The sequence below is a fragment of the Bombus bifarius genome, unplaced genomic scaffold (assembly GCF_011952205.1).
Source record: "Bombus bifarius isolate JDL3187 unplaced genomic scaffold, Bbif_JDL3187 scf7180000008232, whole genome shotgun sequence".
Taxonomy (NCBI): Eukaryota; Metazoa; Arthropoda; class Insecta; order Hymenoptera; family Apidae; genus Bombus; species Bombus bifarius.
In genome coordinates, this window is record NW_022884527.1 from 754,504 (window position 1) to 774,821 (window position 20,318).

Consider the following 20,318-nt stretch of genomic DNA (forward strand, 5'->3'; position numbering starts at 1 on the left):
ATTTTACATGTTGAAAACTATAAGATCGTAAATAAAAAAGAGTCTATAATTTTTGGACCTCTAAAATAAAGCTCAATCCAATGTGATGAATGAGAACACAGCTTAAAATTTCCGACTAGTGATTACCAACAATGCAACCCATCTTCTCACTATTAAATACCCTACATAGATTGACAGTCAAAGTGCATTCTTCTGCTTGAATTTGATTGTCATTCGTAGGTATTCGTTCATACTCTAAACAATATTTCTTTAAATAATTTTACTGGATACTCTCAAATCTTAATAATACACTAAGTAACATGGATGTAAAGTTTCTATTTCTCTACATTTCCTTCTATATTTGTCTAATTTGATATAAAACAAAAACTTTACAGTGACAGAGATAAACGTTTCTCTTTATCCGCGTGTTCCGCACATGTGGTTAATAAATTATTTTATTATGATGATCGTCTACGATTAATCATGGAAAAGCGGAATTCCAGTAATAAAGAAGACCGACAGATCTCACAGTATTTTGTCGCCAAGCAAAATACCATTCTCATGCGTATGTCCAGTGAATGTGACAAAAATGTCAATACATTACGTCTCGGCATGCTGGTCGAAGCTGTCGAAGATTTAGGAGATAGCGCACTCAAAGTACGCGTGATTGATACGACAGGATCCGAAATTTGGCGTGGCACTGAATGGCGATGCCACAAATTTGATCTGATTTCTGTTACACCAGAAGTATGGAAATTTCTACCTGCTGTGTCAGTCCCTCAAGAGAGGGTTCGCTTGGCAAATTACAAACACTTATGTGAAGAACTTATGAACCTAGAAATAAATGACACTGTTTGGTATTGTGCTGATCCCTCGGGATGTACCAAATTTTTGGCTATTATTAAGTATATTGGACCTGTGCCACAGCTTGGGCAAGGATATTATTTTGGCCTTGATTTGTTGGTAATTCCATGAAATATTTTGTGTATTGTCGTTTATACCCTTAATATTTTTTACTAAATGAATATGAATATACCTATATGACAATATATTTGTAGGATGGCGACCAACTATCTAAAACTGCTTTAGTAAGCAACGAATATTTTGTTTCTACTCACTCTGAAGGAAGATTTGCTACACTAAGTAATATTTTCCCAATAAAACCTGGAGGTCCTACAGGTCTTGCAAAACCAGATAAAAGTACAAAGATAAATATTCTATATCTTTCAATTTTTGTAGAATTTTAATTCATTAATTGAATATTTTATTTCAGATTCTTGTATAAAGATTGAAACAGGCAATAATTATACAAATGATAAGAAAAAATCTGTATTGGATACAATACCACCTGTCTTATTAGAAAGATTCACTCTATATGATGATAATAAAAATAATAATAGAAACCAAAGATCTCTGTCAAAAGAGTATCATCAATCAATAAAATCAACAACACATGAAAATGACAGCAGTGTAACTAAGAACACCACCACCCATGGTAATTACAAAAATATAAAAATAAATTTTAAGTTTTCTCAGTTTATTGCTTAGTAGAATAGTTTGCTAACTTTTCTAAAAATTCTGCATAGTATACTTGCCTTTACCTACCACATGTAGTAGAGGGAGTTAAAAATAACTCAGATGGTTAAAAATAACCAGAATCTTAGTCTCACTCTGTACTATCGGCAAGCTTTTTAGTGTTGTAAACTTCTCATAATTTTATTATAAAATGGCTGCTGCTTTGCAAAATATCCCCCTCTTTGTATTAGAACATAAGTGGAGTAGTGATATTGAATCAAATGTGTATAGTGATATTGAAGGGACACTTGGACGTTCAAGTTCATTGGGTTGTAGTAAGGAATAGTAGACATTCTTCACTTCACTAGCGTTCCATATTTCATATTTATTTAGCATGTTAAATTACATTCCATCTCTTTTTTTCCTTAATTTCAATACACAATTTCAGTACAATTGAGCTTTTCTATGAAATGCTATTAATGCTAATGTTTTTATTTTGATTTCAATACATGAGTATATATTTTTACTATTATAACAGGTAATACACCTGAAAAGAATGAAAATAAAAAATGTGGACGAACAGAAAATTTAGATTTAATTGTGGGTTCAAATGTGAAAGTACTGTTGGATTCTGATGTACACTATGGAATTATTCGTTGGATCGGAACTCCCCCTGGTATTACTCCTGGTAAATTGATGGCAGCTGTAGAATTGGTACATATAACATAAAAACTAACAATAAAAAGGAACTTTCAAAAAAATTAAAAAGAAAATATAATTGTTTTATTTTTAGGATGATAATCATCCATCTGGTACTGACGGAACATATAAAGATGTAAGATATTTCCATTGTCGACCACACAGAGCTGTTTTCACGGATCTTGACCAATGTTCACGATATGATACCATAGTAAGTATTACCACTTTGTATATTCTTTTTGCAGTCGTGTAACGAAATATATTTATATAGGCAAAAATTGATGATCCAACAACATCGATAAGTACGGATAATTTCGGAAATATGGAAAGCTCTGTTATTGTTGGTATGGTACGACCTATTTCCGTAAAAGGAAATTTGGAAAGTATTTGTGGAAAATATCGAGGAATTCAAGGTCATCACAATTCGTGCTACTTGGATGCTACTCTTTTCAGCATGTTCACATTTACTAGCGTTTTTGATAATCTTTTATTTAGGTATCGAATCTGATTCCATTTTCATTTTTTCAAATTAAAATGATGTCATACATAATATATTGCTTTTTAGACCACCAAATGAAAAAGATTGTCCACAGTACGAAGAAGTACAAAGGGTACTACGCGAAGAAATTGTAAATCCACTTAGGAAAAATATGTTTGTAAGGGCAGATCGAGTGATGAAGCTCCGGACTTTACTTGAAAAATTATCGTCTGTGTCCGGGCTCACTAGTGAAGAAAAAGGTATTTGATCATAGATGAATAATATTTTAATAAATAAAATTGTTTAAATTTTTCAGATCCTGAGGAATTTTTAACATCCCTGGTTGCTCAAATTCTGAATGCTGAACCGTTTCTTAAATTAAGCTCTGGTCAAGATGCGTATCATTACCAACTTTTTGTCGAAAAAGATGATCACTTAAATCTTCCAACTGTTCAGCAACTATTAGAACAGAGTTTTCTTACGAGTAATATAAGATTAAAAGAAGTTCCTTCGTGTCTTATTATACAAATGCCACGGTTTGGAAAGTCATTCAAGATGTACCAGAAAATTCAACCTACATTATTACTTGATGTAACGGATATAATCGAGGATTGTAAGCATTATTATTATGCTGTAACATGAAAATATTGTTTGTCAATCATGTCCAATTTTTTACTTGTAGCTCCAAGGCAATGTACCGTTTGTGGAAAGCTAGCGGAATACGAATGTAAAGAGTGCTATGGACAATGCGGCGTTGGACTTGAAAGCATTGCTTTCTGTTTGCAATGTTTAGAAAAGGTAAAATGAATAAGCAGGTAGAAAAAACTGAACTTCTAATACAGAAGTTTTAAAAAATTTGTTTAGGTGCATCGACATGAACGAAGGACAAATCATGAACCAAAGAAGCTTATAGTACCAATGGAGTTCGCTATTTTACAAGAACATTGTCTGATCCCACGATTATATTTAGAATTATCGGCTGTAGTTTGCATTGAAACCTCCCACTATGTGTGTTTTGTAAAATGTGGTTCTGGTTCAGAAGCACCTTGGTGCTTTTTTGATTCTATGGCTGATAGGAAAGGTATTTCAATTATGTTTTATAAGCTCATATACTGTATCTTTATTGCTGACTGATAAATTTTCTCTTATTTCTTTAGGGGAACAAAACGGTTACAATATACCGGAAATGGTTCCATGTCCAGATTTTCCATATTGGTTAAGCGAAGAAGGTGGAAATTACCTAACTGAATTGACAGACGATCGTCATCTACCGGAACATGCAAAACGACTGTTATGCGATGCATATATGTGCATGTATCAATCTCCTGATGTTATGATGTACAAATAAGTTAAATTGCCTGATAATTTAGGTAAGTTAGGTTTACAGTTACTACTCAATGAAAATAGGCATAATGTTTGTGCTTGTTGCTTTATTTATTTCATGTATGTGATAAAGACTTTATACTACTAAACACAAGAGGTAAAGAAAATATCAATGCATGGCTGAATTGTGTCAGCTCATAAAGTTTATTCAAATGTTGACAGACAAACATGTAGTCTTAAGGGAACTAAGGTTATACACATACATTATACAAATTACCAGATAATCACTGTTTTGAATCAAAAACTAGTAACTCCAGTATAATGTTATTTTTTAAATTCTCGAGATATATGTATACATATATATATATTTGAATGACATAAAATTAAATTTTCCACTCTACACAAAAGTTACAGTAAAATCTACTAAGTATTGTAAAGTTTATACATATTGCACGATCTAATCAGTTTATTTAGAATGAATTCAAAATATTGAATTGAAATCTTTATAGTGCACAAAACTGAGTATTTATATATCAATACATACATTAGAATCGTGTATATTTATCAAAAGTAATATACGAAACATAAACAATTTTATATGAAAAGCTTATCAAAGACATTAAGAAGCATTAGATGACTGATTTTCATAGCAAAGAGCACAAACAGCTAACAAATATTTCGTAACTTAAAAATATAATGACTAGGATTCAAAAGTTAACGTTGCACTTTTAAATCTATTGTTGCTCTCATAATTTTATACTCGCGTTTTATAATATCAAATTAGATTTGTTTTAATTTTCCTATTGTTACTATCATAATAATTCTAAGGGGCTCTAATAGAGCAACATAGCACAACAATAATTTAGAATCCACTAAGTTTGTTGCTTTGTTATATAGATTTCTTTTTTAATAATTGTTGATAATAAAGATCTATTTTGATATTTTGAACATTTCACATAAAAATAAAATCTAATTCTTAGATTTATCAAGATTCGATTACTATATAGCAGATTTATATGTTTAAAATATCTTGGATAGTAAACGTATATATGAAAGTTATAAATTTATAAGGAAAACAACATAATTTCAAGATCGTACAGTATTGTTCTTCTGTTTGATTCTTTGTTGACTACAATTACGCTTTAATATCGTACACAAAAAAGAAACGGAAAAGTAAATTAATTAAATTTTCTGTTAAAAATAAACATCACTGTAAGTGAAAATAAACGAAATAATTGTAACACTTGAAATGTATCATTGTACATAATAAGTTACGTACAGTAGTGCCGCGTTAATTAACCGCGGCTCGGGATCATATCTAATCGGTTTTCAAGAGAAGTATAATTCTAGAAAATTCTAAGTACTCCGTTGAATGCAAGAGGGATGTCTGACACGTTTATTTATTTTAATTGCGTTACGTCAGAAGTTTCGGGGAACTAGTTCTAAGAACTGGTGGGGATAGTAGCGGTTAGTTAAACGTAACACTACTATAATAGGTGAAATTTAATGTTCATTCATGCCTCTGTATGGCAGAACAAATAAAGATAGTGATGAAGTTTGTAAACATGTATTATGAATTTAGTATCTGTCTTCATCTTCATCCATGGCAAAATCACTGCCAACACCAGAATCTAACACGTAGAGAGGACTGTAAATACACATTTAAAAAAATGATAGAGAATATAAGTAAACAATAGTTGAACTGAAAAATGATTATACTCACTTTATTGCTCTGCATGGGAAAAACACAATGCGTTTTAATTTCTTATTATAGAAGAAATAATTAAAAGACCACAAGCAGCCATCTTCTCCAAATGGATCAGATGCAAAATCTGGATTGTAACTAAAATATTATCGTATTCTTAACCTTATTTAGTATACACCTTTTTTTCATGAAATTCTAGATATTTACCTATAAATATCACATTCATTTAAAGATATTTCATGATCAATGGCAGCCCAAAGTGCCGTTCGAAGAGTACGATAATGATCAACCGCGGTTGCACTCAAATTACTATCTACAGCATTCATGACCCATTGCAAGCTTGGTTCTTTACTGAATTCATGACTCTTAGCATCAGAAAAATCATAATCTGGATGGAAAGCTGAATTCAAGGTGGCAATCAAATAGAATAATGTTTTTCTACTGATTGTATCACATAGTGGACCATCTTCATCACCAGAAACACTGCGGCTGGAGCAAAAATATGGAGAAGCGTTAAATCACTCTACAGGTAACAGATGCTGTCAAAAAATAAACAGATATTCTTTTATAAGGTATTGTAGATTTTTATGATTTTTATTATTTAAAAGGATAATGTTCAGATTTCTAAATTTATTATTTCATTACATCTCTCATCTACAATTTTTAATACCTAAAGTACCCTTGAGCAGGTGATGTTCCTAAAGATGTTTGTGGTGGTGATAAAGCTTGAAGATCATGTGGAGTAAAACCTTGCTCTGCATTGAAACGTTTATACAACTGTTTATCATTTCCAGCCATTTTGCAAGAGTAACTCTCTATTCTATGGAACAAGAGAGATAATGTTTAATATTATTTTAAAGAATAGTATATTTCCACTAAATATCTTTCCAATTGTCTTACCTGCCTATTATTTTGCTGTCTCCAGTCTTGATGGACAAGGCACTGTTTATAGCTTCGAAACGTGTACTTTCCAGCAATTTCATCTTGTCGACAAGCAGCAGTTTCCTTTTACGTTGTGTAAGAACAGCCTCTCTGTACTGAATATCCTTTGTGCATCTCTTAGTGTAACACTTCTGTCATTAATGCTCCATTACATAGGAGCTGATGACCTTTAATGTGTTTTTCGACTAAACTTGACCTCGTTTCTCAGTCGGACGGTCAAGGTGTTCAATATAATCGAAAATTTAGAAAACTTCTCGGACATCGAAGACTTATTGAGTCTTTGTACATCTTTCTTATATATATGAAAATTCCTTTCCTCTTCGAGTGTACGAAATTAATCGTGGACGTAATGATTTTTCCCGCGACGCCGAGCTTGTACATCACAGATCTCTAATTAAAGATATCGAGACGAATTTACCGTCTGTACGCAGTCCGATTTCAGCAATCGGTTCTCAGATTAAACTTCAGCTATGACCAGCGTTGCTTTCTTGTCGCTGGTGCGAGTGACGTGCAAGCTAAAGAGAGGGAAAACGGCGTATAGAACAGACAAGACGGCGAGACTACCCTTGAGAAACAAAAGACGCCGTTCTTCTTTTTTTTCTTTTTTTTTAGGGTCGAAAACTCGCGCTAAACTGAAAGTCGCTGGCGAATGTGCCACAAGAGTTGTGAGAAAACAAGGAATCAGGCTCGTTTATTAGAAGTCAGCTAAACAAAGTGACTAAGAAAACTTTTACACATCCGCTACTGACGAAAACAATCCATAATTACGGACATTGTTGTCACTATCACTTGAATTATCACGGCCACTGTCAAACAAAACCACCGTAGATTTGATATAATTCCGATGCAATAATCAAGGATCGTCAAACTTCTACTCTTTTTTGTTCCTGTTTCGCACCGTTTATCAATTATTTGCGTCCCGATATTAGTACACCTATATGCAACGAATATATGCGTTCTACGTGACAGAAATAGCACAGCGAAGCGTCTTGAACTTTTCTCTCTTTCTCTAATTCTCTTTCCCTCTCTTTTACTCTTTTTACATTGCTTCCTCTCGCTTTACCCCTTGCCCACATTTGTTTTTTAGCAGGGATATGTACATGAATTTTGTTCAGCCAATCGAAACCCACCGATAAAGATGTGTGGGTTAGGACGCGATGCAACGAATCATATACTAGCTTTGATTGTATGTACGATTGCGTATACTGTGTACGATTCAATTCCAGTCCGCGTATATTCGGTTTATTTCTAACCTTGCAGAATGCTGACAGGAATTCGAATTTATTGGTAAAATGTCAAAACGTTGGGGCAGCGACTATGTCGTTACGGAACACCGTGATTTACAGGTAGGTTATCTTATTACATGAAAATATATGTTATTATTACAAACAACGTGTATTTCAATTTTAAATACTATGATATACAATTGTTTTTTATTGTAGAATTATTTTTGTTTTATGTATATAGGCTAATACTATGGCCGTGGATGCAACGGGTAATTATGTATTACTTGCCGGGTAAGTAAACAAAAAATGAAGTTTTTATTTTTATATATATTTAGTATGTAATTTCCTATAACTTTTATGTTTTCTAATTTTTTGCGATCTTTTTCTATTATATATTTTTAGACGCAGATGTTTCGCGATAAAATACCTTGACGAGAGTGCTGATGTATTAAAAAAATTTCAAAGACAAAGTAAATATGAAGTTGGCTCTGCAGAATGGAACCCCACAAGTATAAATTGTCATCTATGCGCTGTATCGGTTAGAAACTAAATCTATATGTTGTAAATAATATTGTAGATATACCTAATTGTATTTAAATTTTAGAGCAATACGCGTATCGAAATACTGTCTCTTACTGGAACTGGTAATTATGACTTACAAACAACAAATAGTCTAAAAGCACATACAAGAGTTGTGAGCGACCTAAACTGGCATCCCAAAGAACCAGATATCATTGCTTCCTGTAGCATTGATACATTTATACATATTTGGGACATAAGAGATCAAAGGAAGCCTTGTTTATCATTATCTGCAGTTGGTAAATATAGAGATTATAAAACCCATTGTGAAATAATTTGCAAACATTTAAAGAGACATATAATTGAATGTGTTATAGCTGGTTCTTCTCAAGTAAGATGGAACACTCTTTCTCCCAACATGTTGGCTACAGCTCATGATGGAGATATTAAAATATGGGATCAAAGAAAAGGAAATAGTCCTATGCAGTACATAGCTGCTCATCTAACAAAAGTACAGCCTGATTTCATAATACCTCTATTCACTATAATAATATCTAATAATGTCACTTTAGTAAAGTTCAATGACATACTTATAAAAGTTATTTTAGATACATGGTTTAGATTGGTGTCCATTTCAACAAAATCAATTGGCAACATCTAGTCAAGATTGTACAGTGAAAATTTTTGATATCAGTAATCCACGAAGAGCTGAGAGCATTTTAACAACAAACTCACCCGTATGGAGAGCGAGATACACGGTGAAGATATAGATATATCGAGAATCTAAATTTATTTCTATCTATAAAAACTAACAATAAGTTATCCATAGCCATTTGGTGAAGGACTGGTAACAATAGTAGTACCGCAGTTACGACGAGGAGAGAATAGTTTGTTATTATGGAATACAACAGACCTCAGTGCTCCTATTTATACTTTTGTAGGACATACTGATGTTGTTCTTGAATTTCAATGGAGACATCAAAAATTGGGTATGTATTATGTATATAAATTTTCAAATAAAAAGGAATAAAATATCGTAAAATATATTTATGATTTGCAGAAAATAGTGATTTTGAATTAATTACTTGGTCAAAGGACCAATGTTTGAGGATATATAAAATTGATCCATTTTTAAAGAAAGTGGGTACTTCTATACATATATGTGCAAAGGTTAAAATTTTTATTTATAAAAAATATAACATATAATTCTATTCTAGTTATGTGGACATGGGATAGATGATGGTTCATCTATTTATACTCAGTATCCTGAAGATAATAGTTTAAGTATGTTTCAGTCTTATTTATAAATATAATGCACTTCTTTCATTCAACTAATATAGTTGCCATTAATATAGGAACATTACAATCCGTTCAACAGCTACAACTTAATGACGCTCAAACTGATCATGAAATCAATTGTATAACAAAAGTTGATGAACCTATATTGAATTCTGAAACAGATGCATATATTGAAAGTAATAAAGAAATATCGTCTCCTACACAACCAAAAACTTTGCAACAAGAATTTTCTTTAATAAATATGAACATACCAAACATAGAGGTGATACATATAAACGTAAAATAGAAATGCATATAGTATATATTTTTATCTTTGCAGGTCAATACCATGGATGCTGTGGAACGTAGTTGTACTGTAACAGCATCCAATAAAAGTTACAATGTGATATTAAAAGTAAATTTCCCTGCGAACTATCCATATAGTGCGCAACCTACATTCCAATTCTGTCATGGAACAACGATCGACAATACAACATTGGCAAAGTTGTTGAAAGTTTTAAAGCAAACTGCTCAGCAACGCGTTAAAAAAAACAGATCATGTTTAGAACCTTGTCTTAGACAATTAATTACAACATTGGAGCAAGTAAAAGAAATATATTTCTCAGATTACGTCCATCTTTTATAATATCTAACGTTTTTCTTATTTCTATAGACATGTAAAAAGGATGAGAACGAAAGTAGTCACTTAGGATACGACATTCAAGACAATGCGAATTTCTTAAACTCTTCTAACATGTATACAAATTATCAAGATGCCTACATACCCTTTCCTAGAACATCTGGTGCTAAATTTTGTTGCGTGGGTATGTATAAAAAAATAATAAGAAATGGTAACAAAATACTGTACATAATAGAAGCTTCATTCATTGTCTCTATTTTTATATAGGTATACTCGTATGTTTTGGTCGTGCTTCATATACGAGAAGGTCGTCCATGAAACCAGAGTGTACAACACCCAGAGCACTTTCTGCATTAGGAAACGGAATAGGCAATGGAGAACATTTTATGCATATGTATCCAAATTCTTATGTACAGTCAAATGATAATATTCCTATAAGTTCTTTTTATTTTCAAGATCGAGTATGTATAATAAAATTTTTTGTGAGAATGTTCATAATATGAAATACTTGTAAGAACCTCATTAAATATTTCAAATTAATAGAAAATGAATCGGGGATTGCATAATACAAATAGAATGACTCATAGATCATGTTGTAAAAACTATCATTTTATGGTAATGATATATGATGCTTCTTCATTGTTTTTCGTCAACAAAGAACTAGCAGAAAAATATGTGTGAGTACAATATATAATTGCGATACAATTTTCAGAGACATTCATCGATTTTCAGAAAATAATTTCTTAATTTTATTTTATATCTAGTATCAATATCACAGATATCCCAGCAATGTGTCAATACAATGCAAATGTAGCTGCATCATTGGAACGTCCTGATTTGGTTCAGGCATGGTGTTTAGCCGCTCTTGTAATATCACAACCAGTTTCAAATATAGGACAAAATTCTTGTCAGTCACCTGAGATTGATGCTCCATGGCCTTTACATCCTTTTGGTCAAAATTTAATTCATTCCTTGTAAGTAATGGATTACTACTTACAATAAAAACAAATTATTTTACAACAATCCGTCTCTACTTTAGAATACAGCATTATGCCAATCAATCAGACATTCAAATGGCAGGTATGCTGAGTTGTGCATTTAGTTATCGTTTGGAAAATCCGGACGTTGCTCAGACACGGCTAAGTAGCAAGTCCATTAACGTTAGTGTAAGTACGTTGTATTTATTTTTTGTAGATATTAAAATGTTTTAGCATGGCCTGGCACAAGCACAATTTTTATAGCATCATTGATAGTTGCTACATTACATGTCTTGATCATATTTTGTCTTCTGTTCACAAACATACTGAACATTTCAGTACTTGGGGATACTCTTCGAACATAATCATCTATTGTATTCATGTTTTAATGCTGACTTCTCAATCTACAGTATATCACATGTTTCATACTCAGCACACATTTCTTTTTTTTCGATGCATGTTTAAATATGATTTAAATGTATGAATGTCGTACGATACGACGGTATTGTATGTGTCATAATTATAAATTTCTCTCTAACATAATAAATTTCCAAAATTGGAATAATCCGGAATTTAAATGAGTCATGCTATACCGACGTAATACATTGGTATTTTATTTCAGTATTTTTCTTTCCTAATATATTTTTTAAAAATTACCAAATGATTGATATTATGTTATCTTTGTTATAGAGGCTTTCTACAGGAAAATGGTGGTTAAAGGTAAGGCATGGTTTTTGGAGTTTTTTAAGTTTGTATGTGTTTGAAATGTACTGGTTCTTAGGGTTCTTTTATCATGGTGATATTTGTTACTGCCTTACAGCATCGGAGTGGAAGTGTCATGGTGCCACAAAGCATGCAGGTTTGGCCCTGCTTAATATTTCAAATGCCAAACTTCTTGACCTTGCATCTAATAACTGTTTTACATTATGATTAATATTAATACCCATAAAATAATCGTACATGTTAGTAGTAATTAATTATATGTGATGTACTGTTTTGTTGTGATAATACCTAGAAATTTCACACAGAAGACAAACATCTTTGTGCAGAACTGATCATAGACATTATGCCTTTTCTACATATCATTTGTGTATATTGTGTTTTCATATTGTTCGCGTAATGTTTATAAATAGGCTCGTAATTTTATACATCATTCGATACATTTTTTTAGCCTGGTGGTTCTCCATATCATACGATTCATCTAGCCGATACCACATTAGAGGGATGGAACTTTCAAAATTTAAAGCAACATCGATCTAACTCGTGGTCCGATTCGCTTGACGATTTAAAATTAATTCAAGACACATTCGGGGATTCCGTGAAAAATATTAGGTACGTAATTTTAAGGACTTTAATGTAGAATTGTTCAATTTTGTTAGGAATTAAGCCAAAGCATTGATCATACAGGTTGCTCGATGAAAAATATACTGCTCTCTACGATGGTTATAAAAAAGCATATGCTGAAGTGCTACATAGGTGGCGGTTATTAGATGCACGTGCACAAGTATTGAAGCATGTAAGCACAACTCCGCTGGACACACACAAAGGCGTCGAGTTTCAGAGTGAATGTCAATTGTGTGGTAAAGTTAGCAGAGGACCTCAATGTATAAGTTGTAAACGATTAGCATTGGAATGTGTAATTTGTCATATCTCTGTTAGAGGTAAAGTTAATTTAATGCAGTGCAATTTTTTTATTAAATTATAAAGTGTATAATAAAATAATTTATAATTATCTCTTTTTTTTATATTTAGGTCCAAGCAACTTCTGTATATTTTGTGGACATGGGGGACACACGCAACATTTGGCAACGTGGTTCACTAACCAAACATTGTGCCCCACAGGCTGTGGATGTTATTGTTTGCAGGAAAGTTCTGCCCTCTTAAAGTTATAAGTAAAAGATAGGAAGGAATTGTACATAATCGTGAAGATATATAGAAATGTTACGAGAAGATAATAAATATGTTTTTTTAAGATCTTCTGTAATTTTTATGCATCTCTATTGTTATTGTTCACTAAATTAATTTCTTCATTAGATGAACTCATTTCAAGAAATATTTGTTCCAATTCTTTTATCTCAGCTGTAAAAAAATAGAATGTTCACAAAATATATTCATAGATGCACTGAGAAACATTAAAGTATACCAGTATTTAGACGAATCTTTTCACGAGCAAGAAAGATTTCTCTAGCAAATTTCTCTGCTTCTTTTTCTCGTAGCACTTTTTCCAACGCGGCATATTCTCTTCGTTTAAGGAAACTATAAATCACGCCAGAAATTAAGCACGACCATCTCGCTAACTGGCAATATAAATTGTCCCATATTTTAGATAACATTTTAATCTTTTATATCAGATATCGTTACCTTTGTCAAAGAACTAACTTCTAATGGAGGCGGGGAAATCTTTTTCTCTGCCATTTATATGGAACAAGATATTTTTATTTAAAAGCGATAATTATCCCCAATAAAGTTCACAGATTATAACAATACAATACAAAACACACAATCCTGTTTCGGTGATTTTTCGTTATAACTTTTCTAGATAACAAAACACTCGATATTGAGACTAAAATTAATAAATGAATAACTATAAAGATCAATAGTTGACAGTCCAGTTGTATCCGTCATATGGTCCAAAAAAAGTACATGAGAGCCTCTGAATTTAAATAATAACTAGTATCGATAATAGTCAGCTTTGTAAGGTCCTTCTTTAGGTACACCAAGATATTTCGCTTGTTCCTCTGTCAATCTGGTCAACTTTACTCCAAGGTGATTTAAATGCAACGCGGCGACTTCTTCGTCCAATTTTTTCGGCAACATGTGAACTCCGACCGGATAGGACTCAGATTTGGTCCACAACTCTATTTGTGCCAATACCTGATTTGTGAACGAATTGCTCATCACGAAACTGGAATGTCCTGTGGCGCATCCAAGATTAACCAACCGACCTTGCGCAAGGAGGATAATATGTCTGAAAAGGAAGAATCGGAATTTGAATCGAAAGTATCGTGGAACCGGTCAAAAATCTATTCAAGTTTACATTGTATAAACTTAATTAGAACATATCTAAAATATGTGTTTAACTTTCTGCTCAAATAATTTTACACGATTTAATGTTTGATTTTCCGATATAGAAATATTTTTTTCAAAATTGAACTATTAATTCACCTGCCGTTCTTTAGTTGATATCTGTCTACTTGTGGTTTAATGTTGACTTTTTCAACAGCGTTTTTCTCAAGCCATGCAACGTCAATCTCGCAATCGAAGTGACCAATATTACAGACTATAGCATCCTCTGGCATATTTACAAAATGGTCGCCCATTATGATGTCTTTGCAACCGGTGGTAGTAACATAAATCTGTCCTTTGGTTGAGACTTCTTCCATTGTCGTTACCTGGAGAGTAATTTAGAAATTCACCAATCATAATTTACTTCCATTGCAATTTTTGATCAGTATTGGTTTCAATACACTTTGAGTATATGATCTTTGATTTAATGTTTCAGCAATCACCTCGTATCCTTCCATGGCAGCTTGTAATGCATTAATGGGATCGATTTCCGTGATTATCACACGTCCTCCAAGTGCTCTGAGACTTTGTGCGCAACCTTTTCCGACATCTCCATATCCAGCAACCACACAGACCTTTCCAGCAATCATGATATCTGTTGCTCGTTTGATACCATCGATTAATGATTCTCTACACCCATAAAGATTGTCGAATTTACTCTATTCAACAGAAGAAAATTATTTTACATGGGACTTAAAATTTAATTATTAGCAGAGTAACAGAAAGATGAGACAAGTGGACGATCATAAAATAATTTACAAGATTGCTGCGGAGACTTTTTATATATTTTTTACTTATGATAAGTACTTTACTTAGCAGTAATCTAACAGTTTTTTTCTCTTTAGGACAAAAATATTTTTTTTGTTTCTCAAACACAATGTGACGAACCTTCGTTACTGAATCGTTTACATTTATGGCAGGAACTTTCAGAATGCCTTCTTTCATCATGCGATACAGATTGTGAACCCCGGTTGTGGTTTCCTCGGAAAGACCTCGGCACTCTTTTAAATATTCCGGGAATTTGGTGTGCACTAAGTTGGTCAGATCACCGCCATCGTCGAGGATCAGATTTAATGGTTTTCCATCCTTAAATACGAGGGTCTGTTCTATGCACCAGAGATATTCTTCATCAGTTTCACCTTTCCAAGCATACACGGGAATCCCCGTTTTTGCGATGGCTGCTGCTGCATGGTCTTGAGTGCTAAATATATTACACGAGGACCATTGAACCTATCGATATAATGACAATAACGAGTCATTAACATCTTTCTTGGTTTCTAGAGTAAAATTGTCTATGAAATCAAACCCAAAGGTAACATGTTTCATTCGTAAAGTAGGATATGAAACATTGCACAGGGTTGTACGAAAAGTTTTTGATGCAAAGTCAATGCATCCATACAGTACGCAGAGATAACCACTATGTTTTATATTATTATATAAAATGATATTATTTTTTTTATAATCTTCTGATATTTCTACGTTTGCCATTTTGTTGAAGTCATAATTAATATTTGCAGATTTTCTATTTGCAAGTAATTTTATCGTGTCTGAGACTAGAACAGAATGTTCCTAAGTATTGTGATATTATATATATTTAATTATATCTTTTTTAAATGTTATATATATTATATATATAATTATATATTAATAATATTTTTTTTAATTTTGAATGAGTTATGGTAATGATAAGAAGATACCGATTACTAACCGCTGATTAATCGAAAACTTCTTACAATGGGATGATATTACATTCACAGATATGATGTTTTCATTGCATCATAAAAGTTTATGATATTTATCTTTCACAGCTTTGAATAAATGTAAAAGTGTATTGTTAAGTATTTTGAATAAATATAAATGTTTCATAATAAGGACCGAAGATAACCGTGTCGTTTTACCTGATCCTGATCTTTGAGGATGGTTCAAAAGTTTCCCGATATCTGATACAATTGTTAGTAAATCTTGCGAAACACGCAGGGTCATGATCAATGAAATCGATCTGCATACGTATAAACGCGTACTAGTTTCTTCATTCTCCTCTCTTATGCTTCGTTCTATATTTTTCTATTTTTATGATTTTTCATTTGAATTATTTTGTAATAATTATATTTTTTACAAAATAGATTTTTATGAATTTTATAATTGGATGTATCTTTAATTTGCTTTTAATAGTACAAATATAAATATATTAAACTAACAACAAATTTTTTATTTTTAATTTTGTGTATAAAAATTTATATTGAATAATAATATTTTCTGGGATATTATCGTTTCATCAATAATTTAAAGAAAGTATCGTACTGATGAGTTTGTGACTATCGAATTAAACCTTAGTATGTAAGTGTTCAGGCAAAGAAAACAATAGCAACGATTTAACCGAATTTTGAACATCAAACGAAAACGACCGGGATGTAGAAAGGTATCAACTTACCTCAGCTCCGAGTTCAACCAGAGTTTCAATGAGAACCGCAGTTTGCACAGTCATATGTAAACAACCGGCAATTCGTGCACCTTTTAAAACTTTTTCTGAACCATATTTCTTCCTGATGGCCATGAGGCCAGGCATTTCATTTTCTGCCAAAGTAATTTCTTTCCGTCCCCATTCCGCCAACGACAAATCGGCTACAAATAAAAAAGTTAGAAATCGATTTTATAAATTTTAGATCACTGTTCATAGATGAATCATTGAGCTCAATTCAAAAATTTTGAAATCAACTTCGTTTTATGATATATTTAAAAATATTTCATTGCTCTGTTTTAATGAAAAATGGAATAAAGACAACTATTTTTTTTTATGTTTTATTTTATCATTATTTTTACGTATAAAGAACGAAATTTATCATATTGACAAATTATGACAATTTATGAAACTTAATTCAGAAGGTGCTTAATCTCCACATACTATTGCATCATTTAACAACTTTCAATTGGGATTTATATCTGAATATATTTTTCTTTTACATTACTTTAATATTTTTTTTGTGGTTCGACTACTATGTGTAGATGTGCGGATTATGAAGCGATATGTTTTAAATATTATAGAAGAAGGTTACAAATCTTTTTCTCAAATAGCAACCACGTGTCTGACTAACGTAACTCCGAAATTAATAGCTATGACCTACCAACTTTAAATGGAGGTTTGGAAGACATTTTCGTTGACAGAGACAATTATTACAAAAAGATAGAGCTAATTATTTAGTAACGGAACAACGCACAATATATAACACTAAATGTCTTCGCCGGCTACTTGCGGTAGAACTACTGGCAACGAACGTACAACAATCTCATTTTAACAAACTCCGCTAGAGACCGTCACTACTTGCTGGTAGCGTGGCGGGATTTAAAAGTTTTGGCGGGACAACTTTAACAAGTAGGAAAAATGAAACATTTTTAAGAGAATTGTTATCTCTATTTTATAGTTTTTGATATTTTATTTGCACTTCGAAATTAATGATATTAATTATAATAGTGAATTAATAATACTGAAGATAATAAAGTAGTATATTGACATTTAAGATCATTTAATACATAGTCTAAAATAAAAGAAGTGAGATATGTTATTAATGAAGGTAAAATAAAAAAGGTGGTTTTTAAAAAACAATACTAATCAGTAAGTTCGTACCAGTATGATAAAAAAATAATGTCAACAACTCAACAAAATTTGTCTTACCTACTGAATATAATCGATTATGTAGAAATCTACTTTATATGAGAGTCTTTAAATTATATTTATCGTATGACGTTAATTTTTATTTGCATTTTATATTTTTATTTCCATAATTACGTAGAGTAAATGTTATTAATTTTATCCTGCGGTTAAAAGATCGAAATCTAAATCAGCGAATGTTGTTCCATCACGAAGCATTTGTCTATGAAATTCCTTAGCCTCTTTCCTTTCGTCGTAAAGTACTGGATCCTTGTCAATACGTGTTAAGTTAGGTAACATAGCCAAAACAATGTGTCTATAAGCAGCTTCTTCCGCTACTTCCCTATCGGCTATTACAGGATTTTCCAAAATAATTAGGGTCTCTAATGCTGTTAAGCAATTTAATTTTTCTAACTCCGAAATTTTTGTAATCTCGTTATTCCGTAGATTCAAATAACTGAGTTTGGCACAACGTGAATCAAACCCATCCAAATTCGATATTTTGTTGCTCCTCAAATGTAGAATTCTTAAATTAACTAATATTTCTAAACCTTCCACTTTTTCTATTTGATTTTCTGCGAGATATAATCGTATTAATCCTGGAAAAAAGATCCCATTTGTTGTGGTAAGAATATTACCACGCAATTCAAGATTGTTCAACTTCTCAAGATCGTACGGATTTAAAGTGACTTCTTCAATATTATTATGATTTAATTCTAAACAGTGCAAAAGCTTATGAGAAATGCCCGATGTGCTTGTCAATTTATTCTTATTCAGTGTAAGAACCTGTAGCACAATTAAATAAGTAGGATTGATAAATATGTAAGAATTTTAGAAAAGTATTAAAATTAGATAAAGATAGAGAATAAAGATAACGATAAAAGTAAAAATGATAAAAATCGTTAATAAGGTTTCGTGATTAACCTGAAGATAAGGCATAGGATCCAATTCCGCGGAAGACACATGATTCCTATCAGCTTGAAGCATCAAGAGATATTTCATCGATGAAAGAACACGAAGTGCTTCGGTCGTTAATCTATTTCCGGAAACGTCCACGTAGAGCACATATTTAAACGTTGATATGATTCTAATATCTGTCAAGCCTTTATTAGATGCGTTCAATCCCAGATAAGCATAACCAAGGCCGGAATCGCATTTTCCTAATGTGTGAAGACACTCTCCTGCTTCTGTTTGTGTTAACGCTTTTGTGGTATCTTCGAGGATAGATGATAATTTAGGAGTTGGATATTTATCGATCTCACCCACTTCTTCTTCATACTCCCTTCCTTCTCCTTCCTCCATTGTACTCTTGTTTCGATTCCTTTAATAATGAATACTATGTCATTGATCAATTTTTCTCTGATACTTGTATCTTACTACATCGTATTTTATTTTAATTCTTTTAATGATAAGTATAATAAAATCAGTTAATCTTTTATTGATATTTATATATCATCACGCTGTATTTCATTTCAATCCTTTCAGTACAGTCAGTACAATGAAATTAACTAACCTTTCTTTCGTTGATATTTATAGTTTATAGGTTTGGTATCGAATAAAATACAAGATCCACGTTCACTTGTTTATTGTGAAAGTACAAACGTGTAAATAAACTTGTTTCACGTAAAATAAAATACGCAAGACGATTTCAAACTAAAACTATGGAAGGGTGTTGATTAATTATGAAACCCACATCAACGAGTTCTGATACATCTGGTTTCGTCCCATTTCAATCTGTAACTCTCTTCGGTGGATTGTTTCCGGTGCATAATATCGCGAAGTTTCTTCAAAAGGATAAAATTCTCCCTAATGATACGATCTTGCTTCTCGCGTTCCAATTGCAAACCTTTTGCATTGAAAACTACGTGAGGTCTTGTTTGCGGTGGATCAACGTCAATTGCTCGCGTAGCCTTCTTTACCTATAAATACAATAGATGCTGCGATATTTGCCGTTATCGAACGAGCAACGGATTATCGATAATTATTAAATATTCACTTTTATACGATGTCGTTCGTAGGCTTTATGTCTCCACATGGACGAAGCCGAAGAATTCCTATTTCGTTCGTAAGACATCTTGCTTGCTCGACCCACCAAACTCGTTCCGAGTGTTTACACGATATACATGATACGATTACCAAGTTTCTTTAGCAACGCTTTCGCGACCAGCTTATATCGATCATGTCCTTATTGACTGGGCCAGGTTTTGACGGAAGAGAATCACCTTGATTATTGTAGATTTCGTTATTAACATAGAGTATATACTACGTTTATTTCGGACTTGGTACCATTATTGTTCGAAATTCCAGGCGATGCATTTTTATTGC

The 20,318-nt window shown here is 32.2% G+C and overlaps 6 protein-coding genes across 13 annotated transcripts; 2 read left to right on the forward strand and 4 right to left on the reverse strand.

The window, feature by feature from the left end:
- Positions 1 to 462: 462 nt before the first annotated feature.
- Positions 463 to 4,577, forward strand: LOC117211379 (ubiquitin carboxyl-terminal hydrolase CYLD). The gene is made up of 11 exons (XM_033455184.1): positions 463 to 942; positions 1,038 to 1,179; positions 1,253 to 1,474; positions 2,033 to 2,208; positions 2,288 to 2,404; positions 2,465 to 2,688; positions 2,759 to 2,931; positions 2,988 to 3,284; positions 3,354 to 3,469; positions 3,536 to 3,752; positions 3,829 to 4,577. Exons 1-11 carry the CDS (start codon positions 463 to 465, stop codon positions 4,017 to 4,019), a joined length of 2,355 nt encoding a protein of 784 aa, XP_033311075.1. The 3' UTR covers positions 4,020 to 4,577.
- On the reverse strand, positions 4,176 to 7,618 carry LOC117211382 (repressor of RNA polymerase III transcription MAF1 homolog). Of its 2 annotated transcripts, none has more exons than XM_033455188.1 (5): positions 6,600 to 7,618; positions 6,379 to 6,519; positions 5,907 to 6,188; positions 5,718 to 5,837; positions 4,176 to 5,642 (listed from the first exon to the last, which is right to left on the reverse strand). In XM_033455188.1, the coding sequence occupies exons 1-5, from the start codon at positions 6,680 to 6,682 to the stop codon at positions 5,573 to 5,575; spliced, it is 696 nt and encodes a 231-aa protein (XP_033311079.1). In that variant the 5' UTR covers positions 6,683 to 7,618; the 3' UTR covers positions 4,176 to 5,572. The 2 variants fall into 2 exon arrangements, with proteins under 2 accessions (XP_033311079.1, XP_033311078.1); XM_033455187.1 differs by having other exon boundaries at positions 6,370 to 6,519; positions 6,600 to 7,607.
- A 68-nt stretch (positions 7,619 to 7,686) lies between these two features.
- On the forward strand, positions 7,687 to 13,255 carry LOC117211378 (GATOR complex protein WDR59). 7 transcript variants are annotated; one of them, XM_033455177.1, is made up of 22 exons: positions 7,687 to 7,827; positions 7,902 to 7,987; positions 8,109 to 8,158; positions 8,270 to 8,405; positions 8,472 to 8,685; positions 8,764 to 8,897; positions 8,995 to 9,144; positions 9,216 to 9,375; positions 9,447 to 9,526; positions 9,604 to 9,670; positions 9,742 to 9,947; positions 10,005 to 10,268; positions 10,338 to 10,488; positions 10,572 to 10,765; positions 10,848 to 10,981; positions 11,069 to 11,278; positions 11,344 to 11,470; positions 11,972 to 12,001; positions 12,102 to 12,140; positions 12,453 to 12,613; positions 12,689 to 12,942; positions 13,034 to 13,255. In XM_033455177.1, exons 2-22 carry the CDS (start codon positions 7,934 to 7,936, stop codon positions 13,171 to 13,173), a joined length of 2,955 nt encoding a protein of 984 aa, XP_033311068.1. In that variant the 5' UTR covers positions 7,687 to 7,827; positions 7,902 to 7,933; the 3' UTR covers positions 13,174 to 13,255. The 7 variants fall into 7 exon arrangements, with proteins under 7 accessions (XP_033311068.1, XP_033311067.1, XP_033311069.1 ...); XM_033455176.1 differs by lacking the exon at positions 7,687 to 7,827 and having other exon boundaries at positions 7,834 to 7,987; XM_033455180.1 differs by lacking the exon at positions 7,687 to 7,827 and having other exon boundaries at positions 8,270 to 8,376.
- Positions 13,256 to 13,773: 518 nt separating this feature from the next.
- Positions 13,774 to 17,599, reverse strand: LOC117211380 (adenosylhomocysteinase). Its single transcript, XM_033455185.1, has 6 exons — positions 17,470 to 17,599; positions 16,779 to 16,969; positions 15,236 to 15,577; positions 14,791 to 15,006; positions 14,447 to 14,673; positions 13,774 to 14,249 (listed from the first exon to the last, which is right to left on the reverse strand). Exons 1-6 carry the CDS (start codon positions 17,495 to 17,497, stop codon positions 13,952 to 13,954), a joined length of 1,302 nt encoding a protein of 433 aa, XP_033311076.1. The 5' UTR covers positions 17,498 to 17,599; the 3' UTR covers positions 13,774 to 13,951.
- Positions 17,600 to 17,832: 233 nt separating this feature from the next.
- LOC117211381 (leucine-rich repeat-containing protein 23-like) lies at positions 17,833 to 19,646 on the reverse strand. Its single transcript, XM_033455186.1, has 3 exons — positions 19,507 to 19,646; positions 18,918 to 19,314; positions 17,833 to 18,779 (listed from the first exon to the last, which is right to left on the reverse strand). The coding sequence occupies exons 2-3, from the start codon at positions 19,293 to 19,295 to the stop codon at positions 18,153 to 18,155; spliced, it is 1,005 nt and encodes a 334-aa protein (XP_033311077.1). The 5' UTR covers positions 19,296 to 19,314; positions 19,507 to 19,646; the 3' UTR covers positions 17,833 to 18,152.
- On the reverse strand, positions 19,563 to 20,188 carry LOC117211383 (uncharacterized protein CFAP97D2-like). Its single transcript, XM_033455189.1, has 2 exons — positions 19,990 to 20,188; positions 19,563 to 19,912 (listed from the first exon to the last, which is right to left on the reverse strand). Exons 1-2 carry the CDS (start codon positions 20,065 to 20,067, stop codon positions 19,688 to 19,690), a joined length of 303 nt encoding a protein of 100 aa, XP_033311080.1. The 5' UTR covers positions 20,068 to 20,188; the 3' UTR covers positions 19,563 to 19,687.
- Positions 20,189 to 20,318: the final 130 nt, after the last annotated feature.